The following is a 26,678-nucleotide window of genomic DNA, read 5'->3' on the forward strand; positions in this document are numbered from 1 at the left end:
TGTAAAGCAGAGAAAACTAATCCCAATCCAATAAAATTACTCCATGGAAACCTCCACTAGAAAATGGCATTAATTAGTAATCCAATTATAATTCACACCCGCGCAGTTTCTAGATCAATCAAATAAAATACGAGTAGCACCACCTTCACTACTGATCACATCTTGTTTCTTTTAAAAACTCCCACTAATTTTTCATCTTTTTCTAAGTTTAGATTGAAAACTAAAAAAGCGGGGGTTCCGTTTTTTTCCCAGCTCATTCCCGACCTGGTGCTATTTTTAACCTCAAGGGACGAAAGAGTGTGATGTGTACCGAATATTTCTACAAATCTAATAAGGTTAAACCACACCAGCTAGGTTTTCACCTTTTCTTTTTCAGGGTTGCCACAGACGTTTCATTTCAAAATTGTTAATTGACTTTATGTAGATTTTCCATAAGCAACCGGCTCGAGTCATATTTACTTGACCAATTTTAATATCTACTTATATTTTTTAATTAAAAAAAATCAAGACGTGTTTTTAAAGTTACTAGTGCCTTGAACTATATCAGAAGGGGATAATTGATGAAGTGTGACACTCTGTATCCTCTTAATGCTCTAGTTACATAACATAATTCTTCCCAGGGTCACCTGGGCCTTTCTGTTTTATCTCCAGCTCATCAAATATCAGATGAGTAGCTATCGCACAGCGGGGTGAATTCTATAACTGTTTGGTATTTACTAAATCCCAATGCAGCAATCAATTAACCCACAAACCTTGATTGTTATGACGTGGGACAAAAATTAATCCGCAAGCGCATGCATGCGCCTTGGCAATAGAGTAATGATGAGGGAACTATTTAGACCGCGTGTGTAATTCGGTTATATGAAATTATGTTATAACACAGTGAACAATGTATTTTATTATAATTTTTCTTATTCAAAACGTAGAAAAATAATAAATCAATATACCATGAACCACCAAATAAACCAAAAATACAGCTTTCTGTGATTCAAATGAAATCAACCTTAGCCTGTAAACCACGCCCCTTCATCTGGTTGTTCGCCGTGATTAAAATAACAAAATCTTGGGTAGCAGACTCCATTATCTTGCCCTTGGCAATGTCTTCACCACAATATCTACAAAGACAAAGATATCACGCGTGTACAATACAGATGATAAAATAAACCATTCCCAGCATAATTCACAAGCTTACATTTCTCCACGGTATCGGTCTTGAGTTCGAATCTCTACTCGTTCGTAACAACAAACTCCATTGTACACGTGGTCCGTACGATTTAATCGAGGAGCAAAACTGAAATCTAGAAATTCGACGCGAACCTTTTTTCCAGTCGGTGCCTATTTCAGGGAAAAATATAAATTTTAACAAGTCAATGAAAAAGATAATGTGATGTTAAAGTAGAGCGCTGATTGGTCAACAAAAGAAGTTAAGGAGAAAGGATATAAGACTTGGCGTACACCATAAACATAATTTCGGGCACCTCACTGACACTTTGTATTATTTGTATTTGCGTTTGTGTAACTACATGATATACCTGAATCCACCAACTGCAGTCTTCATTTGGTTTCAGACGTTCCGGATAGTTTGGTGTTTGAATTGTTTCGGGTTCGGTTACGTTTTTACCACAAACAGGTGGATCTGTTAAAAATAAAAATAAAACCAGTACCAATTAACTGAAAATGAATTTTTCACCTTATTCATTAACGCGTACCATAATATTCGCCAGATATTTTTTCACAAAGGTCTCCTGATGTACCATTTGGACAATCGCACGAACAATCCTCGCTTTCTTTTCCAGCAGGTTGTGGTTTTAAGTATCCCGTATTCTGACACTCAACTTTTCCACGATTTGGACATTTTTCTATCGTAAATTTATAATTTATAAATTCTTAATTTCATCTATAACAGCTTTATTTAAAGCAATGAGAACGTATGAGGAGGAGACTCTGAGAGACCGAATTCTCCTTCAGCCCCTGTGCATTCAAAACCCGTACCGAGCTGTGGGTCGGTAGCGGTGAGCATGCACAATCGCCGCAACAGAGAGGAAAGATAAATCAGAGAAGTATTCTTTACGGGTCACGTGACGCGTGGCGCCTCGACTGTGCGCCGAGGTAGGTGAGCGTAAGAGAGATATCGGGCTGTGCCGTTATATAGTTACCTTCCCTTTGATTCTCCTTCTTATACTTGCTCACTGTTTAAAGTTAGAAATTATTACCATCGCAGTGATATAGTGTATTTGCTATTTTGCGATCTCTAAATGTAAGACCAGTATATTTCCCCATTAATCGCTGATCATGTGGATTTTTCGTTACTAAAGTGTTCTTCTTAAACGGTTCCTTGCTAAACGCCTTAAACCAGTGGTGACGAGAAACAATTAGATACAAATGATTAGATTCAAATTCCATGACTATTCCAGATCTTTCCTGACCTTCTTAGACATGGTCAAAAATTGTAAATCTTAACAGTATATTTTTAAGAATAATATTTTAATAAACGAATTACTCTTCAAGTTAAGTACTACTTTAAAACATATTGTAAACTGCAACACCGTAATGTTCAACGTATGTTTCAAATGTTCACCAATAAAATCTTAAACCCGTGGGCTTAAGTAACCATTGTTTTCACTTACCATGGAAGAGTAATGCATGATTGATCCAAAATCATACTTGACACCGTAGTTTTGGTCAGTTTGCATCGTGAACTGACTGTTCTGGTTGGGTGACACGTTTTCAGGAAGATATACCGCGTATTCCCCCCTGTCACTTCTAGCTTGTTCATGGTAAAATCCAACAGCGTGACCAATTTCGTGAATAGCGATGAATAACTATAAAATAATGTTGATTCAACAAAGTTCAATCAAATTTACAAAATACATTATAAATCAAGAAGAGATGTTATACATCATTACAGCCTGCTCCTAAGGAGACATCTTGTCCAATTGTTAACTGTTTACCGATGAAAGAATAGCACCTATAACGAAATCATTTTCAAGGCATTATTATTAGATAATTGAAATAAGAAAAATAAGAAAGTTCGTGGTAGCAGACTATTACGTACCCATTAAGGTCACTTCTAAAGAGTAAATACCACGGGTGTAGAGTTCTGGGGACAAACTTAATGCAGGTATGAGTCTCCCAATGTTCGATAGCCTTTTCGATAAGTTTTTGAACTTTTGGATCAATTTCTGTTTTAAAAAAGGGTTAGAAATTGGCCAATAAGATTATAGCAGATTTATCATGAAAACCGTATATGGCATGGACATTGCAACATTTGTTACAGGGTTTTGATCAGAATTCGAATTAAAAAACCCACCATAAAAAACCAACTTAGTAAAACCCATCACTAAGATACTCAATTTTGATGAATTTGAATGCTAGAATAATTTAATTTTAAAGATAAGTTTAAGATATTTGTTGTTTCAACTTTTAAAGTGTTATTTAATAATATTTATTATTTTTTATGAAACATTTTAAGACTTTTTTTTTACTAAAACCCAGTAAAACCCAATAAAACCCTGGTTTTGATAAAAGTTAATTTCATAAATACTTGAGTGAAATTCGTAAGGAATAGTTCTATCCGGCCAGACTAAACTAGGATTCGAAACCGCTTTACGTCCGGTTATATCATTTTCATCAGGGTTTGGTTCTGTCGCCACATCTCCGTCAACTATAAGATCCCCATTTTCAGTCATTTTAGGGTTACCACCAAAAATCTTGATCTGCGAAGACAAGTTTTATGTTTGCACCGTAAATAATTGACTCACAAACGCTTCGTAATTTAACTTTAGGGTTACCTGGGCTGCAATAGAATCTATACTATCATCCAACGTTTCACCTTCTTCAATAGCTTGACTGCCATACTAAAAAAAATATATAGTTTAAACCATAAGTAGGCCTAACATAAGGAATACAAACAGACAGAAGGGGATAATAGAAGAAGGATGACACTCCGTATACTCTTAATAGTTTTGTTATGCTTAATTTCCTAAGAAATTTATGTTATTACCTTTGTTAGGATCGAAGTAAAATTGAAGTCTTCACTCATAGCCACAAATTTTGACCAGGGCTAAATTAAAATTAAAAATATTTAATCTAAATTAGTTAAGTTCTACAAAAGGTTTAATAAAAAACATTTTACCATAACACTCAAAAAGCACGTTAAAATAACCACGTATCTCCAAAGTTGTAGCATTTTCTCGATGATTCCAAAGAGCTCACCTGAACGGTTTGGTTACGTTCACTACACTGACCTGCGTACCTACCTTGTAATACCATTTGATTTATAACCCTCATTACTTTTTGGGGATGTCAATGTCAATGTCACCATCCATAAGGGTACACTTTATTAATTAAAAACGTAGTTCGAAGAAAATTCGTAATTTGGGGCCTCTCAAACTTTATCTTTCAAATAAATTTATTACTTTAGATAAGGTAGTGAAAAAAAAACGGGTACCCTTAGCTTATTTTGCCACATAACTAATTGCAATTTGATACCGTGGTTTCACGCAGCTGAGTTTAATTTCAAAACGTTCCTCAGCTACGGAAACTAGAAATGGTTCAGAACTGAGTGAAATTAACAATATGTGCACTGAAAATATCTTGGTGTGTAAAATAATTAACAAACTAGCGCCATAATTGTACCTTTGAATGGTCCCCCTTTCACAACCACAATATCCAAACGAGAACCAAACCCGTGGCAAATCCACTGACTTTACAGAAGAAACTTACGTCACGGTATAGAATCAGAAGGGGATAATAGAAGAAGGATGACACTCTGTAGTCTTTCCTTTAGTTATTATTTCCAGGTTGACTCTTTTTTTTTGCTTCAGATGGGAATCGCACCGTGGGAGGGTGAATTCTAGAACAGTTTGGTACTAAATCCTCAGCAATCAATTAACCCACAAACCTTGATTGTCTTGAAGTGCTGTAACAAAAATTAACACACAAGCGCGCGCATGCGCCTTGGCAAATAGTTAAGCAGCGCTAATAGACTAATAATGACGAGGGAACTATTTATCGCCTATGTGATTCAGTTCAGTAACCTTGTTATAATAAATGTTGGGAATGATGTTGAGAAGAATCTTGTTACAACTATTACCATGCTTTGTGGCATACTTCTCTCGAAGAGAAGTATTATATACGTCTAGTAATACTAACAGGAGAAAAGCCATTAACTGGAAACTAAACACATTACTAAGCTTCGACCCATTTTTTTTATTTTTTTTCAATACCAAATCAATATTAAACAAAATACTGCACTAGCGTACAAAATATTGTCTTTATAATTGAATAGCCTATACTTGATATAAACTATACCCCTTTCTTGTATTCTTATTTGGTAATGCTTGGTAATTGTTCCAACAAATACGCAAACGGAAATCATTAACAAAAACAATAAGATAGAAACTGGTCCGAGTGCGGAAGCCAAGATTCGTAACTAATTCATAATTTGAAAATGCCAATTTAAAAATATTTTGTCTTCCAGCTATTACTGTATTAGTTTTAATACCAATTAAATTAAATATCTCCCTGGGGGATCATTTTTGCATATATATATTTTATTTAATATTATTGTTATTATAAAGATAATGAAATTAATCAGAACTGAATAAGATTTCTTTCCGAAAATTGTTCCTTAAACCCGCCTAACAGTTGTAATTTTTATTGCGGGTTCATTCATACGGTCTCAAAAGTATAATTTTGCATTGATTTGCTCATAATCGTATCATTCTCAGAAGGATTTATTTTCAAAGGCTTTATGTTACAATCGTCGGAGCTTTCCAACATTGCATGTGCTTTCGTAAAGTTAAGACAAAAAAGTTTTGAATTTAGTTTTTCTATTTATTTATCTAAAGATTTTCAGTGTTCTTCAAAACTTTACTGAAAACACACCCGACTAAAGTTATCGAGTGCAGTGACAATTTTGTATTTCCAAGAGTAAATCAAGCAGAAGTATACAACTCCATTACTAAGTATACGCAGGAATTATGTAGCCATTTCTCAAAGTATTTAGGCGCGGATTTTGTGGGATGAGCTAGACTAATCATTATGTATGAAGAATTTTAACTCGTCAATAATCTATCTTGTTGCGCGTTGCAGCTTGCGCACGCCTAGGAATTCACCTTGCTTGCAACCAATAAAATCACACCTCAGAATTATGAGGCGTGACGGATAGAACTCAAGCCTGGCCCATAAAACCCGCTCACAAATTAACATAGGAGGCAAAATTATTTCTATTAGATGTATATATTCCTGGATTTACGAGAGGTACTTCTGGGACCCAGCCAAAACCAGTCAGTAAGCAGAGCAACTACACCTACCAAATACAGCGCTTACATTTGACGTACGTCAGGCCCTCCTAAGTCTTACCACGGTTTTGTCAGCCATATTGTTGGTTTTCAGCTTTCCCGGTGTATTCAATATGGCCGTGAAAAATACCTCACCAATTTAGCTCCACCCCAACAGGCATCAGTATAGAGATCGGCATCCTTGAGTAGCAAACTCACTGAGGGAATCTAAGGAACGGGCTAGACTAACTGGAAATATATGTAGTTCTAATACCTATCACTAGCGGTATTGTAGCTTGCCGAATTTTTTAAACTGATGCCAATTAGGACTGGAGAAAATTATACTTCACGGCTTAATCCACTTTTGGAAATACAGAATAACAACCAAAAAATGCCGTTTATAAAAATTAGTAGTTTTTAAAAGTTCTACTCTGACGCGAAATTTATATTATTTATTTTTTATACATATTATTATTATTTACGAATTCTCAAGACGTTTACCGAATTTTAATGCAGTCACCTCTTTAATTCGTATAATTTGGTCAGCAAATATTTTTGTTCATAAAATATCTCAGAGAGTAGTTCCTTTATAAATGAATCAGTTCTTCAGTTCTTCACTAGAGTTTGAAATGGAAGAAATTCGTAAGAGCACTTATCGTTTAGGTTTTCTCCAAGTAAATATATTTAAAAGATTAAATTGAAGTATTTTACACAAAATACTAAATTCGTTAAATTGTTTCATCAAATCCTTTAAATTCCTAGCGATTCTTAAGACCTTTTCAGACGCTACAACTTTTTGACTGATTTATATGAGTCAACTTGAGTTGAGTAAACGTTGGTACGTCGGAACAGAAGTTGAACAAGTTGAATCACCAATTCTCCGAACAATTTTCGCTGACTCAAATCTATAGTCGAATCAAAAGTTGTATAGTCTGCAAAGGTCTTTAGAAAGACCAAGTGAAGTCAAGAAAAACATTAAATTTAATTTAAATTTTTACAGACTCTTCCATGGATAGAGATGGATAAAAATGGAGTTCCATTCGGTGCTATAGCACATATGATCAACGACGTGGCTAGATCAATGAATTTTACGTAAGCTCTAGAAACATGAAATATGCAGAAAAGTGGACTATACTAAACAAACAAATTTTTAATCCATAGGTACGAACTGGTCTCATCCAAAATAATGGGATGGGGTAGTAAACAACCAGATGGAAATTGGACTGGATTAATTGGAATGCTACAAAGCGATGTACTGAATTTTACAGGGCGTTTCTGATTATTCTGCTATAGAATCAGTTTTCAGTCCAAAATGTTTTATGACATTTTTCCGCCCAGGCCACTGTTTTCGAGTTACGATTTGAGTGTTTTAGAGAAAACCCCTTAGTTACATTAGCAATTATTGTCTATGAGTTAAGGGGTCAACCATAAAATACTTTGACCAATCTAAACTCGAAAACAGTGTCCCTTAGGGCAAAATGGAGATAAAAATTACATTTTTCTACTCAAAATTGTTTTCTCATAGAGCATAACCCTTAATTCATGGCAGACTTATCAGAAACACCTAAGCTGTAAAGCAATATTTTTACAACGAAAACCAACGGGTCCAACGCCACTAAACCCACGTATTTTATTTAGGAATCTGATATGATTGTAATTCCAACAGCCGCTAGTTCAACTCGAATAGAAGTTGTGGACTTTTCCTTTCCAATTTACACTGGAACTCTGATGATACTGTCAGGTGGCAAAGCTCAAGAATCCAACGATGATATGTTTGGATATCTGACGGCATTTAACAAAGAAGCAAGTTTTCCGTAGCTCTCGAAAATACATGCAATTCTTGTTCGCAGTTTAAATTCTGTTTCCATTTTTAATAAGGTCTGGCTAGCAATTTTTCTGTCTGTTATATCTATGGTGTCCACTGCAACTCTGGCTGATAAACTGTTTAGTAAAAACAGAACCAATACAATATCTACATGGTTCGGGTATTCGTGGGACTACTTAGCAGCATTTTTCTCTGAAGGTGAATCAATTTAGAAATGTTCACCCAAAAAATTAAAATAGGCGTAACAAAATGCGTTTTTTTAGCATCACCTAGAGACCCGAGAAGCGGAATTCCACGTTTCATGCTAATCACTTGGTGCATTTCTGTTCTAACACTGATGAACGCCTTTTCCGGACAATTGAAAAGCAGTCTTACAGTTCGCAAGGAAGTGGAACAAATAGATAGTCTTGCTGATCTCGCTAAACAACGCAGTCAACGGATTTTGGTTTGGAAAGGTTCCGCGTTCGAAGATTTGCTAAGGGTAATTAAGTCCATCGTCGGCACATAAGTGTTTAAGATATGTTTCCATAACAATAACACTACCTATACTTCGTAATGCTAGAGACTTACTGAGAGCTAGTTCGAGAATGACAAGCGAGAATTGACTACACACAGTTAATTTTGCAGTCCATCTTCCTATTTAGTCTGTACTAAGACCTTTGACAGCGTCTCACCAGGCGTCACTTTACGAGAAAATATGACGTTTATTTACGTCACTTCATGACAAGCTCTCAGTAACCAGTGACAAACTTATGGAACATATCTTATGAACTTATGGTTGAGATAAACGTAACTGTCTAATTTTGAACTTATATTACGAAGAGATCGCCATTGGACGCTATGAAGATGGTTTGTAAACAGGTTATAAAAACTAACGGTTTCGTAGTTGTGAAAGATATGTACACTGCGGAGAACTACAAGGAAGTCGTAAAAGGAAAAACGGTGCTATTAACGGAGGATTCAACGCTAAAGTACTACTTGGGGATTATGTGTCAAGGTGGTAAAGGTGGCAGCGTACATTTGGCGAAAGAATCGGTTATTTCAGTACCTATTTACTGGGCCATGAGCAAACGTTTACCAAGAACAGTCAAAGATGAGATAAATAAAAGGTAACAAACCAGAATTATAATCTCAGGAGTTCTTAAAAATGGCTTAGCACTGAAGCGTAAATGCAAACTGGAAAACAGATTAATAGTGAACAGCGAGGCACAATACCCCGCCAGTTTTTCAGCTAATAAAAAGTGAAACTTAAAATTTCATAATACATAAACCCTCAGAATTTTTTGTAACGAATAATTCAATATTCTTAAGTAAATCACAAAATCTCAGAAAGTGCTACAGAAAATCATAAAAACTCATTCAGTGCTTCGTCAAATCAGAAAATGCCATTACCCAAAAATGTCATAATCTGCTTTAGAAAATCACAAAATCTCACTAAGTGCTTCAACTACGCACAGAATCCCATGCAGTTCAATCTTTTCGTGAGAAAAATCATAAAATCGCTTCGCCAGAGAAATAATAAAATCAACCATATTCTGCATAATAAAAGACAGAGACATCCTCAGTAATACACAATTTCATAAAGTTCCGCAGTTTTCTAATAACACGCAAGTAACAAATGTTCATTTACTTACAGGCTGTACATTTACTACGAGACAGGTCTTATGTGGAAATGGATGAATGAAATGTACAAGGATTACGAGCGTTGCATTGACAAGGACGATGCCGATCAAGAAGAAAAAAACTTGGGACTAAACGACATGATTGCTATATTTTTGTTATGGGGCACTTTTCTAGCTTTGTCAGTTATCGTTTTCTTAGCTGAATTAATAAGTCCATGTTCCAGGTGCACGAAAACACGAAAGAGAAAATCAGGAAATGTCATGATCCCGAAATAATTCTACTTGAATTTCAAATTTGTGTAGTCAGCTTTACGCCAGGCGAGTTCATAGACAATTCATAGCCGTCTAGCGGACAATTTAGGAAACTGCAAAACACACCATCAAACGAGAGAATATTTCGGTTCAGATCTGCGAAACCGTGCTATTTCACTTCTATGGTAATGTGCGCATTATTGATGTTAAATTAGCAATGCTGTTAGACACTGCCTTAACCACTCAACAAAAAATGAAATGAATGAACACACACTCTTATTGATAAAGAGTTAAATATTGCACCAGATGTAAATCAAATCTTATTTCCATATTGTTTTTATGAATAAAATATTTTAAATCATGTACAATTAAGCGAAGTTGCCGAAAAATTGGTTTTATTAAAGCAATACTATAAGTTTATAAGATATGTTCCAAAAGTATAACACTTCATATACTTCGTAATGCTAGAGACTTACAGCTAGTTCGAGAACGACGGAAGCGAGAATTGAAGTACTACACTCGGTGCTTAATTTTGCAGGAGTTCCATCTTCCTATTTAGTCTGCATTACTAAGCCTTTGACAGCGCCTCTCCACTCTCCAGGCGTCGCTTTACGAGAATCTATGACGTTTTACCTATGTCACTTCGTGACAAGCTCTCGGTAAGCAATGGCAAACTTATGGAATATGTCTTATCAACTTATGCTAATGCTTACAGGAGAACAGCCATTAACTTCTGAAGAGATGAAAGAAACTAAACTTGACCAATTTTATTTGTTCAATGCATTAGCGTACAAAATATTGGCTTTATAATTGAATAACCTATACCTGATATAAACCCATACCCCTTTCTTGTATTCTTATTTGGTAATGCTTAGTAATTGTTCTACCAAATATGCAAAAGAAAATTATTAACAAAAACCACGAGATAGAAACTAGTCCGAGTGCGGGAAGCCAAGATTCATCACTAATTCATAATTTGAAAATGCAAGTTTAAAAATTATTAGTCTTCCAGATAGAATTGTATTAATTTAAAGAGCAATTAAATTAAATATCCCCAGGGAGAGCAATTTTGTTTATATATGTATTTTAAATATATATTATTATTGTTTAAACCATAAGTTCATAAGATATGTTCCTTGATAAGTTTGTCACTGGTTACAAACTGGAGCTTGTCATGAAGTGACATAACGTAGGTGAAAGTCGGATTCTCCTAAAGCGACGCCTTGTGAGGTGCTGTCAAAGGCTTAGTACAAACTAAATATGAAGATGAACTGCAAAAACCGAGTGTAGTGAATTCTCTCGTCAATCTCGAATTAGCTCTCTGTATGTCTCTAGCATTACGAAGTATAGGAAGTGTCATACTTATGAAACACACTTATAAACCTATGTTATTTTAAAGATAATAAAACCAGATTTGTTTCCGAATATTAACCGTACTCAATTTAGTATCCTTAAACCCTCCTAATGGTTGTCTTTTTTGTTGCGTGTTCATTTATGCCATCTCAAATGTATAATTTTGCATTGATTTGCTTATAGTGGTCGCATTCTTAAAAGGACTTATTTTCCACGGCTTTTTGTTACAATTATCTGAGCTTTCCAACATTGCTCTTGTTTTAAGACAGAAAAGTTTAGAATTTTCTTTTTCTTGTTATCTATTTAAAGATTTTCAGTGTTCTTCAAAACTTATCTGAAAATATAACCGATTAAAGCGATCGAATGCACCGAGAATTTTCTATTGCCCAGAGTAAATCAAGCTGAAGTATACAACTCCATTACTAAGTTGACGCAGGATTACATATCATAGTGTAGCCATTTCTGAGGGAGTTTCCTTAATCAGTCGTTAAGCGGCTTGTTCCTTTTGTTAGTTGTTGACACTCTATGTCGGTATAGACCGCTTTCTTTTGGGTACGTCAGGCGCTCCTAAGTCTTACCACGGTTTTGGCAGCCATATTGTTGGTTTTCAGCTTTCCCGGTGTATTCAATATGGCCGTGCAAAATACCTCACGAATTTTAACTCCTCCCCAACCGACATCAGTCAGAAAGAAACGCAGTTAGGCACGGGGAACGTCTAAGGAACGGCCGCTAGTCTAACTTGAAATATAGTTCTAATACCTATAGATTACCGATTTTTTTTAAACGGATACTGGTTGGAAATAGGCAAAAATTATACTGCTTGGCTTAATCCACTCTTGGAAATACTGAACAAAAACCAAGAATACCATTTAGAAATTAGAAGTTGTTAAAAGTTCTACTCGGACGCGAATTTTATATTCTTTAGTTTTATAAACATAAATTATTTACGCATTTGCAGGACGCTAAACCAAATTTTATTGCAGCCACCTTTTTAATTCGTATAATTTGGTCAGCAAATATTTTCGTTCATAAAATTTTTCAGAGTAGTTCCTTCATACACGAATCAGTTCTTCGCTAGTGTTTGAAATGGAAGAAGTTCGGAAGAGCACATATCGTTTAGGAATTCTTCAGGTAAATATATTTAAAGTACTTTACACTAAATACTATATTCACTAAATTGTTTTATCAAATCATTTGAATTCCTTTGGATAATACGCGATTCTTAGAAAGACAAATTGATATAAAGAGAAATAAAAATTTAATTTAAATTTTTTGTAGTATCTTCCATGGCTAGAGTTTGACAAAAATGGAGTTCCATTCGGTGCTATAGCAAATATGATCAACGACGTAGCTAGATCAATGAATTTTACGTAAGCTCTAGATACTGGAAATACGCGGAAAAGTAGACCACAGTAAACAAACAAATTTCTAAAACATAGGTACAAACTGGTCACATCTAAAACATTGGGATGGGGTAGTAAACAACCAGATGGAAATTGGACTGGATTGTTCGGAATGCTACAAAACGATGTACTAGTGAATTATAAAGGGTGTTTCTGATATGTCTGCCATAAATTAATACGGATGTTCTTTGAGAAATCGATTTTGAGTCGAAAATGTAACTTCTATCTCCATTTTGCCGTCCAGAACCACTGTTTTCGAGTTATGATTTGAGTATTTTAGGGATGACTCCTTAACTTTAATTAGCAATCATTGTCTTTCAGTTTCCTATTTAAATTTAAGGGGTCATCCGTAGAATACTCCAACAATAACTCGAAAACAGTGGCCCGGACGACAAAAGCCCTGGTAATTACATTTTTGACTCAAAATTTATCCCCCTTAATTTATCGTAGACTTATCAGAAGCACCCTAGCTGTATTGCAATATTTTTACAATGAAAACCAAACCCAGTACGTATTTTGATTAGGATTTGGACTTAATTGTGATTCCAACAGCCGCTAGTTCAACTCGAATGGAAGTTGTGGATTTTTCAACACCGATTTATACCGGAGCTCTGATGATACTGTCAGGTGGAAAAGCTCAAGAATCCAATGATGATATGTTTGCATATCTGACGGCATTTGACAAAGAAGCAAGTTTTTCGTAGCTCTCGAAATATATATGTATAAATTTTTTTTTCGCAGCTTAATTTCTGTTTACATTTTTAAAAAGGTCTGGCTAGCAATTTTTCTTTCTGTTATATCTATGGTGACCACTGCAACTCTGGCTGATAAACTGTTTATTAAAAACAGAATCAGTACAATATCTACATGGGTCGGGTATTTGTGGGATTACTTAGCGGCATTTTTCTCTGAAGGTGAATTTAGAAATGTTTACGCAAAAAATTAAAATAGCAAAATGAGTTTTATTTTAGCATCACCGAGAGACCCGAGAAGCGGAATTCCACGTTTCATGCTAATCACTTGGTGCATTTCTGTTCTAACACTGATGAACGCCTTTTCCGGACAATTGAAAAGCAGTCTTACAGTTCGCAAGGAAGCGGAAAAAATTGACAGTCTCGCTGATCTAGCTAAACAAAGCAGTCAACGGATTTTGGTTTGGAAAGGTTCCGCGTTCGAAGATTTGCTAAGGGTAATTAAGTCCTTCGTTGCGATAAATGTAACCATAAGTTCAAAAGATATGTTCCATAAGTTTGTCACTCATACTTATGGAACATATCTTATAAACCTATGATGTAACTGGATAATTGTGAACTTATTTACAAAGAGATCGCCATTGGACGCTATGAAGACAGTTGGCAAACAGGTTATAAAAACCAATGGTTTCGTACTTGTGAAAGATATGTACACTGCGGGGAACTACAAGGAAGTCGTCAAAGGAAAAACGGTGATATTAACGGAGGATTCAACGCTAAAGTATTACTTAGGGATTATGTGTCAAGGTGGTAAAGGTGGCAGCGTACATTTGGCGAAAGAATCAGTTATTTCAGTACCGATTTTCTGGGCCATGAGCAAACGTTTACCAAGATCAGTCAAAGATGAAATCAATAAAAGGTAAGTGGACCTGATCAGTAATGTATAATTCAAGGAGTGCTTGAGCTACGCACAAAATTTCATGAAGGGCTTCAGATACGCACAAAATCTCCTAAAGTGCTCAAGCTACGATCAAATCGCTTCTTGAAAGATATAAAATCGCTACTACAAAAAATCATCAAATCGCTTCGTCAGAAAAATCATAAAATCACTTCGTCAGAAAAATCATAAAATCACCCATGTTCTTCATTATAAAAGACACAGAACCATAAACCCCCAGTAATGCAATCTCATAAAGTTCCGCAGATTGGCGTAAAAACTGCAATTTTTACGATAAATTGAAACGTTGTAAAATAGTCGAAGTAGTAATCACACGCAAGTAACAATGTTCATTTACTTACAGGCTGTACATTTACTACGAGACAGGTCTTATGTGGAAATGGATGAATGAGATGTACAAGGATTACGAGCGTTGTATTGACAAGGACGATGCCGATCAAGAAGAAAGAAACTTGGGACTAAACGACATGATTGCTATATTTTTGTTATGGGGCACTTTTCTAGCTTTCTCAGTTATCGTTTTCATGGCTGAATTAATAAGCCCATGTTGCAGGAGCACGAAAACATGAAAGATAAAATCACGAAATGTCATGATCCCGAAATAATTCTACTTCAATTTCAAGTAAAACTAGAGAATTCATAGAAAATTATAACACTTCGTAGCCGTCTAGCGGACAATCTAGTAAGCTGCAAAACACGCCATCGAGCGAGAGAACATTTCGGTTCAGATCTATAGAACAGTGCTAAGCTAATGTTGCAGGAGCACGAAAACATGAAAGAGAAAATCACGAAATGTCATGATCCCGAAATAATTCTACTTCAATTTCAAGTAAAACTCGAAAATTCATAGAAAATGATAACACTTCGTAGCCGTCTAGCGGACAATCTAGAAAGCTGCAAAACACGCCATCGAACGAGAGAATATTTCGGTTCAGATTTATAGAACAGTGCTATTTCACTTCTATGGTAACGCGCGCATTATTGATGTTAAATAAGCAAAGCTGTTAGACACTGCCTTAACAATAGCACGAAAAAAATGAAATGAATGAACACACACTCTTATTGATAAAGAGTTAAATATTGCACCAGATGTAAATCAAATTTTATTTCCATATTATTTTTATGAATAAAATATTTTAAATCATGTCCTATAATGAGATTAAAGGGAAAATACATACCACTATTCGATATATATAAAACGATACGTTACTCTGATAAAAATATCAACATATTTACAATATTTAACTAAATGTAAAAAATAGGAATTTAAGAAATAATAAACGAGGTGGGAAAACTTATATTGCCTAAATTAAATCAGGGGGGGGGGTCGAAAATAAAAAAAAAAACACATTAAAAACCTTTGAGTAATATTACAAATGGAATCAATTAATAAATTTGCCTACATTTTAAGTTTTTGTGTCAATGTAGCATTTTGTGTATTTTTAAAATCTTTCCGAGTCTTTGTTTGGCAGTAGCGAATCCCTTGCGAGGTTTCTTGCCTCCTTGCGATTGGGGAGGGGAAGTGTCACCGCCGCTAGATGGCGTTCTTTTTACACTAGCGGCCGTGTTAATTACAAGGGGGGCGGCGGAAGATGTAGACGGGGTATCAAACTCAGCCTCTACTAGGGGTACCACTTCTTTCTTCGGAGTAGGCGGGTGAGATGCTTTCTTGCGATGATACGGTCGCTTTGGTGGCTATGGAATGTAAAGTCAACAACATACGTTAAGGTGTTGGGCGAAAATTACTAAGTGCAAATTTTTGCAGTCATATATATGATAACTGTTGAAGCGGACTTTCGTTTAGATAATCCTCATTTAAAACCCAACTAAACTTGTTGAGGAAATTAAAATCTATGTCGAACATATCATGAAAACCCCAACTTAATCATAATACACTTTATCATCGAAAATTCATCGTGCAATTTGCATGTTTTCGAAAAGTTAACCTTCACTTACAGGTAGATCTGCAAGTTTTGCAGCAGCTGCTGCTAGGCCAGATTCTATCGCCTCTTTTCGTGCACCTTCTCTAGTAGGTCTTTCGGGTTTAGGGCAACTTATATTGACCCTCGCTGAAATCAAAAATTCAAAAGGAAATTGCCGATTTTGAACAAAAGAATCGCAAGGAAATGGGCGTCAAATTGCAAGACGCACCTCTAGGACTCCAAGACTCATCGTGCGAAGCCTTTCCTCCTCTTTTCTTAAAAATATTTTGATCCTCTTCAGTTGTATCAAGGTCAAAGTATACTAAAGATAGTGTAATATAAAGAGCTCACAATTAAAACTTTCCGTTAATAACACATTGTGTATTATACATTAACACCTGCAGAACCCGCCTTAATATCATATGACGGCTATTAAACCATCATGATATACTATTAGTGTGTATAGTAATAACGATCTAAAATGCTATGGGTGTATGCATAAAGATCTAAAATGCTATGGGTATCTACATAAAGACCTAAAATGCTATGGGTATCTACATAAAGATCTAAAATGCTATGGGTATTTACATAAAGACCTAAAATGCTATGGGTATCTACATAAAGACCAAAAATGCTATGGGTATCTGCATAAAGACCTAAAATGCTATGGGTATCTGCATAAAGACCTAAAATGCTATGGGTATCTGCATAAAGATCTAAAATGCTATGGGTATCTGCATAAAGATCTAAAATGCTATGGGTATCTGCATAAAGATCTAAAATACTATCGGTATCTACATAAAAACCTAAAATACTATGGGTATCTACATAAAAACCTAAAATACTATGGGTATCTACATAAAAACCTAAAATACTATGGGTATCTACATAAAGTTCCAAAATACTATCGGTATCTACATAAAGTTCCAAAATACTATCGGTATCTACATAAAGTTCCAAAATACTATCGGTATCTACATAAAGTTCCAAAATACTATCGGTATCTACATAAAGTTTCCAAAATACTATAATGATGTAGAATAGCATGCGCCGATATAAGACAGAAACTTACTGTAATCTTTATCCTGATGACAATTCTTCAAACTGGCTTCAAAGTCATCTTCCTCATTGGGAAACTTTCTTTTTCCGATAATGGACCTAGTTCCCATCCGAGAGTTGACCTGGGTCATTCCTCTCATGCCGATAGTGTGAGACCTTGCGTGGAAGTTTGGCGACGAAGGGGGAGAGTTATTGTTACACTTGGATGCCAATAGAGATAGACCCATCAAGCGACTGTCCATTAACGAAGAGAGACTATTGTTGTTGGAAGAGCTTTCCTCGACAAACGCGGATGATGAAGAATCAGTTTCTCTGACATTCTGGGCTCCAAAGGTAAAGGCACTTTTGCTCATAGATAACATCCCTTGGATTGCTTCTCTCGTCGACGGAGAGGCTCTACCACTATTACTGTATACCATGAAAGTGTTAGTTGGCATAACTATCAAGATTCAATTGGCGATTCACTTGTGCCAGAAACATTTTGCAATATGTTTATAATATGTTAATTTTGTATGGTAAGGCCTGGCATACACTGGATGGGTATGCATTCCATCATATGCAAATGCACAAATGCGCACAAAATTAGCAACAATAGAAAAACTATTATCACTCGCAGCTATAGTTGTACTTCTTTGTGCGTTTAGCAATAAGCCCGACAATGTTTCACAACAACACAATGTTCACTTTGTAAGGCCTGGCATACACTGGATGGGTATGCATTCCTTCATACGCAGTGCACAATTGCGCACAAAATTAGCATAAATATAAAAACTATTATCACTCGCAGCTAGCTAGTTCTATTTCTTTGTGTGTTTAGTAATAGGCCCGACAATGTTTCCACAAAATGTTCATAACACGTTAACTTTGTCAACTTTCAAGATCTATTCAATATACCTCTAACTAAAAGCATCTTACATGTCACTTTACAACTATAGCTAACAACAAATGACAGACAACCTACGCGAAAGAAAAGCCGACAACTAAAGCAACACCAAATTCATTGATACAATAGTGCGTCATTCATTCAATATACCCCCAACTAAAAGCATCTTACCTGAGATCATCTTCTAAGGAGATATGCGAGCTCTCTGGATCTCCTGCATAATCACACGCCAGAAGTAACGTGTCAAGAGTACCACCATTCTTGGCAGCCAGAGACGCTGCTGTTGGATAGCTGCTTCCCTGTTCACCGGCAAAACCTTCAGCATTGACTTCGCGTAAGGGTTGCAGCTGATGGAAGCTATCATCTAATGAAGTACTTAGCGTCAGTAAGTTAAGCTTCCACTAACCCTTCAGAACTTACTTGAGAGCTTGAGTCTAAGTGTTCCATGAGCAGTATGCTCTGAAGGTGGAACACCAGGTTGTTTGACGGGACTTTGTAATGGTCCAGGAGCGCTTTTTCTAGCTATAGGAAGACCATCTGGTGTAGTCGCGATAGAAGGACTAGTTTTGTTGCTTATTTCATTTCTAGCAATCATTCTTTGCTTAAAATTTCCATTCATTCCAGGTCCGATTAAAGTATTATTTGGATTATCACAGGAAACGGGTTGAACGTTAGCGGAGCTGACACCTCCTACTCCTCCTACACCACCACCACCTTTTTTCTTCCCTTTAGGTTTTTCATCAACTACGAGTGTATCTTCATCAGAGTCAACAAAATCATACACCGAGTCTTTAAGGGAAACATTCCTCGATGATGCATTTGGAATTCTATCACCTTGAGATGTATCTTGCCTGATATGTTAGGAAACGTTTAGAAAAGGGTTAACTTATTTAACAGCTTTTAAGCTAAGCATCGACAACCGATAAAACTCACATTGGTACTTTTCCTTCCGCATTCAGTTTCATTTTTAAAGCATTGCTTCTATTAGCGGCTGCGGCTTTTCTTCTGGCTGCGTTAGTTGTAGCAAATGTCCGACCCATTGTGCCAGGGGATTTAGAAGGACTTAAAGGAACGGCGCCACTCTTACTAACAGGAGGACTTTTATCATCCGCAGACGCGACTGCATTGTTAGGTTTGGCTATAGTAGGTTCTTCCAAGCGGACATTTGTGTTGTCCAATACATTTTGCTCATTTAAAACCTAATTTGGAAAGGGCAGCAGTCTTTGTATGGCTTAACTTGGGAGAATTCATCACAGCTACGACTTACGTTAATCTCTTCTGTTTCTATATTGGATGTTTTTGTTGTAAGTGGTTGAACTGATCGTCTTGTCAAAGACTTTCTGGTTTTAAGAGGTGATGAAATGAGATCTTTAATCCTTTTTTCTCGGTCAGCGCGACCTTTTACGGTTAGTTGGCGCTGCATTTCAAAAAAGGATAGTTTTATTGCTTAGATGTAGACATTACTGTCTCAGCAGCAATGACGATCAAGCAAAGGCCTAACTTAAGCCTTGGCGACGTATTAACTACTAAAAACTAAAGTTCACCTCTGCCATTCTGACTTCACGTCCAAGATCTTTCAAAATTTTCTGAGGGTTGAGACCTGGAGGTGGAGGAAATTTCCGTTTTTCCTGTTGAGAAGATAAATGGTTCATTAAGACACCAATTACAACAACAGAGAGAGAGAGGAGAGAGAGAGAGAGGAGAGAGAGGGGAGAGAGAGAGGAGAGAGAGGAGAGGAGAGAGAGAGAGAGGAGAGAGAGAGAGGAGAGAGAGAGAGGAGAGAGAGAGAGAGAGGAGAGAGAGAGAGAGAGAGAGGAGAGAGAGAGGAGAGAGAGAGAGGAGAGAGAGGAGAGAGAGAGAGAGGAGAGAGAGAGAGGAGAGAGAGAGAGGAGAGAGAGGAGAGAGAGAGAGTGAAAAAAAGCGACAAAACGCACCTCTTTATCACTAAGCCATGACTTAAGCAAATTAATAATAGTTTTGGCGCCTTGTAGCAAATACGCAGGTGCTCTACGATTACCTTCGTTAAAATCTGCAATTTTAAGAACCACAAAACAATGTATCACAATATTTTAGAGTTAAGCTTCTAACCACGATAATACCTCTTAGGTGTTGAGCTATATTGGGTGAAGCGTACCAATGTACATCTTCGAAAGACGGGAACTTGTACTTATGAGGAGTTTTGATTCGCCCTTCCATGTCATGAACTCTTCAATTTGAATACAAACATTATGTCTAACTCAATGAACCCAAAAACGTTTCATACTTGAGCTGTAAAGGAATGTTCATAGAGCACAAGAAATTGCCTCCAAAGACTAGAGAGTCAACTGGAGTTAAAACAGCGTGTATCCAACCACTGGGTATGAATAAAGTCTGTCCCCGAGATATCACAAGCTTATAACAGACGTCGACTAAATCTCCGAAGAATATTTCACTATGGTTCAAAGATATCATCCAATTTTCGTATTTCTCCAGATTTTCAGGAGTTGGACGGATAAGGTAAAACACTTTTTCTCCCTAAACACATTATCCATTGTAAACATTTCGGGTGAATGGTTGTGGTGACGCAATCTACCTGCAAAACATGATACCAAACTGACGTCCCACCAAAATCAATATGAAAGTCAGTGTAGCTGTCCTCCGTTCCCATCAGACAATATTTCATAACTTGGGGTCGAATTGGAACATCTTCCTGGTTTTCAAGGAGCTTCTTTGACATTGCCGAATTTGGATCGGGCCAGAAACTTTCAACCCAGCTAAGTTTTTGTATTATACTAGGTGGTCGAACCAATTCTGAAAGTCTGAAAAAATACTTTCAATAAATATCATTCCTGACTAATAATGCCCGGATTATTTGGGCGACGATCCCAGGGAAATTTGGAAGACGACCCCCGGGACATTTGGAAGACGATCCCCGAACTATTTAGTGGATAATTCCCAGGCTTTTTCTGTGATTTTCTATGGAAATTTTCTGCGATTTTCTATGGAAATTTTCTGCGATTTTCTATGGAAATTTTCTGCGATTTTCTATGGAAATTTTCTGCGATTTTCTATGGAAATTTTCTGCGATTTTCTATGGAAATTTTCTGCGATTTTCTATGGAAATTTTCTGCGATTTTCTATGGAAATTTTCTGCGATTTTCTATGGAAATTTTCTGCGATTTTCTATGGAAATTTTCTGCGATTTTCTATGAACTTTTTCTGCGATTTTCTATGAACTTTTTCTGCGATTTTCTATGAACTTTTTCTGCGATTTTCTATGAACTTTTTCTGCGATTTTCTATGAACTTTTTCTGCGATTTTCTATGAACTTTTTCTGCGATTTTCTATGAACTTTTTCTGCGATTTTCTATGAACTTTTTCTGCGATTTTCTATGAACGTTTTCTGCGATTTTCTATGAACTTTTTCTGCGATTTTCTATGAACTTTTTCTGCGATTTTCTATGAACTTTTTCTGCGATTTTCTACGAACTTTTTCTGCGATTTTCTATGAACTTTTTCTGCGATTTTCTATGAACTTTTTCTGCGATTTTCTACGAACTTTTTCTGCGATTTTCTACAGACATTTTCAGGGATTTTCCACAGACATTTTCAGGGATTTTCTACAGACATTTTCAGGGATTTTCTACAGACATTTTCAGGGATTTTCTACGGACATTTTCAGGGATTTTCTACGGACATTTTCAGTGATTTTCTACGGACATTTTCAGTGATTTTCTACGGACATTTTCAGGAATTTTCTACGGACATTTTCAGGAATTTTCTACAGACATTTTCAGGAATTTTCTACAGAAATTTTCAGGAATTTTCTACAGACATTTTCAGGGATTTTCTACAGACATTTTCAGGGATTTTCTACAGACATTTTCAGGGATTTTCGACAGACATTTTCAGGGATTTTCGACAGACATTTTCAGGGATTTTCGACAGACGTTTTCAGGGATTTGATACAGACATTTTCAGGGATTTTCTACAGACATTTTCAGGGATTTGATACAGACATTTTCAGGGATTTGATACAGACATTTTCAGGGATTTGATACAGACATTTCCAGTGATTTGATACAGATATTAAAATCATTTTATACAGACACTTTCTGTGGTTTTATACAGACATTTTCCGTGGTTTTCTATAGACATTTTCCGTGGTTTTCTATAGACTTTTTCCGTGGTTTTCTATAAACATTTTCTGTAATTTTCTATAGGAATTTTCTGTGATTTCTTTAGACATTTTCTGTGATTTTTATAGAAATTTTCTGTGATCTTTTATAGAAATTTTCTGTGATCTTTTATAGAAATTTTCTGTGATTTTTTATAGAAATTTTCTGTGATTTTTTATAGAAATTTTCTGTGATTTTTTATAGAAATTTTCTGTGATTTTTTATAGAAATTTTCTGTGATTTTATATGAAATTTTCTGTGATTTTTTATGAAATTTTCTGTGATTTTCTCTATAGACATTTACTGTGATTTTCTATAGAAATTTTCCGTGATTTTCTATAGAAATTTTCCGTGATTTTCTATAGAAATTTTCCGTGATTATCTATAGAAATTTTCTGTGATTTTCTCTATAGACATTTTTCCGTGATTTTCTATAGAAATTTTCTGTGATTTTCTCTATAGACATTTTCCGTGATTTTCTCTATAGACATTTTCTGCGATTTTCTATAGACATTTTCTGTGATTTTCTATAGACATTTTTTCTACTAAATTCAATTACAAAATATTTTGCACCCTACCCTCAAAATTCAGACTTTCTTTAAATTCGCCAATTTGTGGCAACACTATCTGTCCAACTTTCACTGAATTTATAGAAAAATATAACTGACTCCAGAGTTGAACTTTACACCGATACTCTTATAAACCGTGGTCTTAATACAAACCCAAAAACCTGAAAGATACCTGGCAAGTTCTACAGATATATCCTCACCTCTTTCCAGAGAACTCCAAACTGATGACATTGTAAACCTTGTCTCTTTCGGGGCTATTATAATAGGTAACCCAGTCCTTCATTTGCATTTTGATATCTTCTTGGCGTCCAACATCAATGGCATCTAAGGGACAATCTTCTCCGACATAATCCATAATATCATTAACGGTAAACGTGTCTGGAGGCATTAGCAGTCCCAAACCATCTTTAGACGGAATGAGAATGGGCTTATCAAACCCATTTTGAACAAAGTAAGGCAAAGTTAACTGCTGGCCTCTAACAACCACGACTTCTTCATCCGCACTGAATAAAGATTGAGTTGGTTGTTATAACACCGGATATGAATCCAACTTCGACTAAATTCAATTCTTACGAAGGAAATGGTTTTTGCTTCAATTCCCTAACAAAAGCGGCTGTACCAGATTGCGCAGGCTATAGAAATGTTTAATTAAGTTTAAAAATACAGTTAAATAAGCTAAATTATGAAAAAACCAATGAGATAGATAGAGTTCCAATTAGCCTTATTCCTTATCAGCGCCACCTACCCATAGCGGCGACTTTGAGAACTACTATAAGCGGCAAGCCAACCAGATGTCGCTAAAATCTGGTGACGTCATTTTTGGTAAGACCCCGAGAGTGCCCGTCAGTGACGTCACCAGATTTTAGCGACTTCTGATTGGCTTGCCGATTACAGTAGTTCTCAAAGTCGCCGCTATGGGTAGGTGGCGCTGATCAGGAATAAGGCTAATTCAAATCGGCTTACCGCGATACACATTGTTTTTTATCAAGCAAGTTTATCAAAACATGACAGCAGCGCCACCTGTGAGCCTCTAGCGGAACTAATTACAACTTTTACTCGCTTATTTTCAATCGGAAACATCGTTATGATTTTTATTTCATCTATTTATTAGATTAAAAAGGACTAAGAGTTTTTATTATTTAACTCGCTTATTTTATTTAACACGTTTAAAAAACTATTTTGACAGCAGACGGTAATAAAAAAAGTTCTTCAAGTGATTAATAGGTGGCGCCACCCGTATTTGATAAAGATTCATGCTCGACAAAAAGTGTATCGCGAATCGTCAATCTCGAGATCCCACGTTGTGACTCTAGGTTTATATATATATTCTATCTCATTGGAAAAAACTACCTTATCAGCAGCATTAGCATCCCAATAATCATGACGATGCCAGTTTTTACGTTCCTTCACTATATAAAGAATATGTTTCGTTTTGGTTTATTTAAATCTAGTAAATAGGGCTTTCTGGTCAACTATATCAAGGAAATTTAAGGATTATCTTACTGATTGATGACCCAACAAGAGGTTGACACCGGGGGCAGTGAAACTTTTCAATATCTCTAGCTTCAAACTCCTTCAAGAAAATGCAACTACAAAACGTAAGGAGAATAAACCACGTTCATAAGAATGAAAACTACATACTGCTACTTCCCTATAGGGAGCTAACAGCTGGCTAGGGGGAAGAGATAGTCTGACGTCACGCAACCCCCTCTCTGGTTGGCATTTTTGCGCGTAGAATAAGGTTTCCAACCGTTAGGGGGGATGAAACTCCAGTAAGAGATAGAAGGGTGTGACGTTTCAGGCTCAGAACTGTTAGCTCCCTATAGAGTGCTGTCAGAAGCGCGGGTGTGACGTCACCCATGCTGTTTTCCCATAAAGAAAAAATGGTAACTGTCATGGCCGCCCATTGCTAAAGGCAGACTCGTGACGTTTAACCTTGGATCTGACGTCACAACTGACAGCACTCTATAGAACGACTAAGCAGCATTTTACAGGGTTCATGCGAAATTTTTACATTGAAAATCCCTGACTTTTCCAGGTTATCCCTGACCTAATTTTGGCAATATCCCTGACAATTTTAAGGTGTTTACCAGAGCACACTTCATAATTACACCTGGGCCCATATTTAGCATTGATCGAAGCAATCATGGTTTGATATACCAAACGAAATCCCTGACATATCCCTGACTCTTTAGGAAAATCTTTTAAATCCCTGACTTATCCCTGACTTTTTCCCCTAATTTTCATATCCCTGACTTATCCCTGACTTTTTCCCCTAATTTTCATATCCCTGACTTTTTCCCCTAATCTTCATATCCCTGACTTTTTCCCCTAATCTTCATATCCCTGACTTTTTCCCCTAATCTTCATATCCCTGACTTTTTCCCCTAATCTTCATATCCCTGACTTTTTCCCCTAATCTTCATATCCCTGACTTTTTCCCCTAATTTTCATATCCCTGACTTTTTCCCCTAATCTTCATATCCCTGACTTTTTCCCCTAATCTTCATATCCCTGACTTTTTCCCCTAATTTTCATATCCCTGACTTATCCAGGTTTTCCAGGTTATCCAAGTTCCGTACGAACCCTGAGCAACAACACTACTAACATAGCAATTGTATACAATACAAGATTTACAAACACATGTAGTCCTAGAGTACTATGACAAAAACGCTAACCCCTATCCTTTAACGTTTTCCCAAACCAACAATAATTATTACTATATTACATAAGTAATCATTTATTAACATATGCCACATTTAAAACTACCATAATTCGTGGTGGTACGCAAATTAAAAAAAAAAATGACATGTTTATTCCCTAGGCGTAATCCCTACTTAACAACTTTACAGTGCTAAGCCTTGGTCATACTTGCACGCGTACGAGTACCGATTCTCATTAAACCAGCGTTTATATTCAACTTAAATCATTAAATAATGAATTTATACATGTTATTCTTACCTTCCGTGAAACCATTCTTTACAATTATCACACTGAATCATAAATTTACAAACATCATGAGGTTGACCACATAGACAATACTTCTGAAACGACGCCATTGTGCACTGCTTTTCAGACCGTTTCAAAGACTACTTTATTCCATTGTGGTTCTAATCTAGAGGGGGTCTGACCAATAGCCTATTTCCCATCAGTCTGGCCCTCTGGGAAATAGCACATTTCCTCTGGTCCAAAACCAGTTTATTAATTGCTTGGACTAGTATTTTAATTCAAAAAGTGGGGGTTACTGGTCCTCGGGACCAGTTTATTAATTGCAAATCTATAGGAGAACAAAGGCTGGGACCACTCCCGGAGACCAGTTAATTATTTCGGGGACTAGGGGGGTCACTGGTCCTAAGGACTAGTTTAAAAAGTATCCTTATTTCCCAGACTGTTTCCCATGCTAATTTCCATAGATGGGCACTATCATATCATTTGATAGTTTTACCACTTGATACGATAGAAAACTAAATCTGCCCCAATCAAAGTATCAATTTTGATAGTTATTTTCGAGAAAAATTTGAATTATAATGATCGATTGAGTTTGATAGCTTAGAAAGTGCACTCGAAGTTGATATGATTCATTGATTCGTTGAAATCTTCTAGAGAAAAATATCGATTCTCAACGTGATCTGGCTACTAACCCCATCTTTTAGAAATCATAAAAAATGATAGGCATTATTCCTTGAGAAATATATTGAT

The 26,678-nt window shown here is 36.1% G+C and overlaps 4 protein-coding genes and 1 long non-coding RNA gene across 13 annotated transcripts; 3 read left to right on the plus strand and 2 right to left on the minus strand.

Annotated features, from left to right (window-relative positions):
* Nucleotides 1–936: 936 nt before the first annotated feature.
* Nucleotides 937–4,247, minus strand: LOC149618533 (blastula protease 10-like). Its single transcript, XM_089855119.1, has 12 exons — nt 4,136–4,247; nt 4,004–4,063; nt 3,792–3,857; nt 3,545–3,716; nt 3,056–3,182; nt 2,899–2,968; nt 2,628–2,822; nt 2,214–2,346; nt 1,710–1,859; nt 1,533–1,636; nt 1,193–1,335; nt 937–1,115 (listed from the first exon to the last, which is right to left on the minus strand). The coding sequence occupies exons 1-12, from the start codon at nt 4,187–4,189 to the stop codon at nt 989–991; spliced, it is 1,401 nt and encodes a 466-aa protein (XP_089711245.1). The 5' UTR covers nt 4,190–4,247; the 3' UTR covers nt 937–988.
* A 2,906-nt stretch (nt 4,248–7,153) lies between these two features.
* Nucleotides 7,154–10,412, plus strand: LOC149618534 (putative glutamate receptor). Of its 4 annotated transcripts, XM_089853927.1 has the most exons (9): nt 7,154–7,376; nt 7,446–7,536; nt 7,923–8,087; nt 8,163–8,307; nt 8,373–8,590; nt 8,932–9,218; nt 9,527–9,673; nt 9,746–9,886; nt 9,956–10,412. In XM_089853927.1, exons 1-9 carry the CDS (start codon nt 7,303–7,305, stop codon nt 10,005–10,007), a joined length of 1,320 nt encoding a protein of 439 aa, XP_089710053.1. In that variant the 5' UTR covers nt 7,154–7,302; the 3' UTR covers nt 10,008–10,412. The 4 variants fall into 4 exon arrangements, 3 of the variants coding, with proteins under 3 accessions (XP_089710053.1, XP_089710052.1, XP_089710054.1); XR_016375126.1 differs by lacking the exon at nt 9,956–10,412 and having other exon boundaries at nt 9,567–9,673; nt 9,746–9,885; XM_089853926.1 differs by having other exon boundaries at nt 9,746–10,411.
* An 84-nt stretch (nt 10,413–10,496) lies between these two features.
* Nucleotides 10,497–11,408, plus strand: LOC149618535 (uncharacterized). Its single transcript, XR_016375133.1, has 2 exons — nt 10,497–10,642; nt 10,699–11,408. It is a non-coding gene; the product is annotated as an uncharacterized LOC149618535 (long non-coding RNA).
* A 797-nt stretch (nt 11,409–12,205) lies between these two features.
* On the plus strand, nt 12,206–15,711 carry LOC149618536 (putative glutamate receptor). Of its 6 annotated transcripts, none has more exons than XM_089853931.1 (8): nt 12,206–12,467; nt 12,615–12,706; nt 12,776–12,866; nt 13,264–13,428; nt 13,509–13,653; nt 13,711–13,955; nt 14,064–14,350; nt 14,418–14,723. In XM_089853931.1, the coding sequence occupies exons 1-8, from the start codon at nt 12,423–12,425 to the stop codon at nt 14,443–14,445; spliced, it is 1,098 nt and encodes a 365-aa protein (XP_089710057.1). In that variant the 5' UTR covers nt 12,206–12,422; the 3' UTR covers nt 14,446–14,723. The 6 variants fall into 6 exon arrangements, with proteins under 6 accessions (XP_089710057.1, XP_089710055.1, XP_089710056.1 ...); XM_089853929.1 differs by lacking the exon at nt 14,418–14,723 and adding an exon at nt 14,733–15,711 and having other exon boundaries at nt 12,216–12,467; XM_089853930.1 differs by lacking the exon at nt 14,418–14,723 and adding an exon at nt 14,733–15,711 and having other exon boundaries at nt 12,223–12,467; nt 13,711–13,928.
* On the minus strand, nt 15,470–26,096 carry LOC149618537 (histone lysine demethylase PHF8-like). Its single transcript, XM_089853923.1, has 18 exons — nt 25,941–26,096; nt 24,483–24,568; nt 24,330–24,388; nt 23,553–23,611; nt 23,180–23,482; nt 20,826–21,051; nt 20,517–20,767; nt 20,353–20,459; nt 20,188–20,282; nt 19,798–19,881; nt 19,521–19,670; nt 19,187–19,452; nt 18,674–19,104; nt 18,425–18,617; nt 17,384–17,778; nt 16,541–16,633; nt 16,346–16,458; nt 15,470–16,084 (listed from the first exon to the last, which is right to left on the minus strand). Exons 1-18 carry the CDS (start codon nt 26,036–26,038, stop codon nt 15,809–15,811), a joined length of 3,285 nt encoding a protein of 1,094 aa, XP_089710049.1. The 5' UTR covers nt 26,039–26,096; the 3' UTR covers nt 15,470–15,808.
* Between the last annotated feature and the right edge of the window lie 582 nt (nt 26,097–26,678).

This window comes from Phalangium opilio, unplaced genomic scaffold (assembly GCF_054372755.1).
Source record: "Phalangium opilio isolate 3A_F unplaced genomic scaffold, DU_Popi_V2 ptg000209l_1, whole genome shotgun sequence".
Taxonomy (NCBI): Eukaryota; Metazoa; Arthropoda; class Arachnida; order Opiliones; family Phalangiidae; genus Phalangium; species Phalangium opilio.

Bases quoted from the DNA above. Each gene is read 5' to 3' on its own strand.
- LOC149618536 (XM_089853929.1), top strand. From the start codon at position 12,423: ATGGAAGAAGTTCGGAAGAGCACATATCGTTTAGGAATTCTTCAG. The intron at 12,707-12,775 runs GTAAGCTCTAGA...TCTAAAACATAG, and splicing joins GCTAGATCAATGAATTTTAC to GTACAAACTGGTCACATCTA. The intron at 13,654-13,710 runs GTGAATTTAGAA...GTTTTATTTTAG, and splicing joins AGCGGCATTTTTCTCTGAAG to CATCACCGAGAGACCCGAGA.
- LOC149618533 (XM_089855119.1), bottom strand. From the start codon at position 4,189: ATGCTACAACTTTGGAGATACGTGGTTATTTTAACGTGCTTTTTGAGT. The intron at 4,064-4,135 runs GTAAAATGTTTT...ATTTTAATTTAG, and splicing joins CGTGCTTTTTGAGTGTTATG to CCCTGGTCAAAATTTGTGGC. The intron at 1,860-2,213 runs GTAATAATTTCT...AATTTACGATAG, and splicing joins TACACTATATCACTGCGATG to AAAAATGTCCAAATCGTGGA.
- LOC149618534 (XM_089853926.1), top strand. From the start codon at position 7,303: ATGGATAAAAATGGAGTTCCATTCGGTGCTATAGCACATATGATCAAC. The intron at 8,308-8,372 runs GTGAATCAATTT...GCGTTTTTTTAG, and splicing joins AGCAGCATTTTTCTCTGAAG to CATCACCTAGAGACCCGAGA. The intron at 9,674-9,745 runs GTAATACACAAT...ATTTACTTACAG, and splicing joins AAAAGACAGAGACATCCTCA to GCTGTACATTTACTACGAGA.
- LOC149618537 (XM_089853923.1), bottom strand. From the start codon at position 26,038: ATGGCGTCGTTTCAGAAGTATTGTCTATGTGGTCAACCTCATGATGTT. The intron at 19,105-19,186 runs GTGAGTTTTATC...CTAACATATCAG, and splicing joins GCGGAAGGAAAAGTACCAAT to GCAAGATACATCTCAAGGTG. The intron at 17,779-18,424 runs GTAAGATGCTTT...CATGGTATACAG, and splicing joins TCCTTAGAAGATGATCTCAG to TAATAGTGGTAGAGCCTCTC.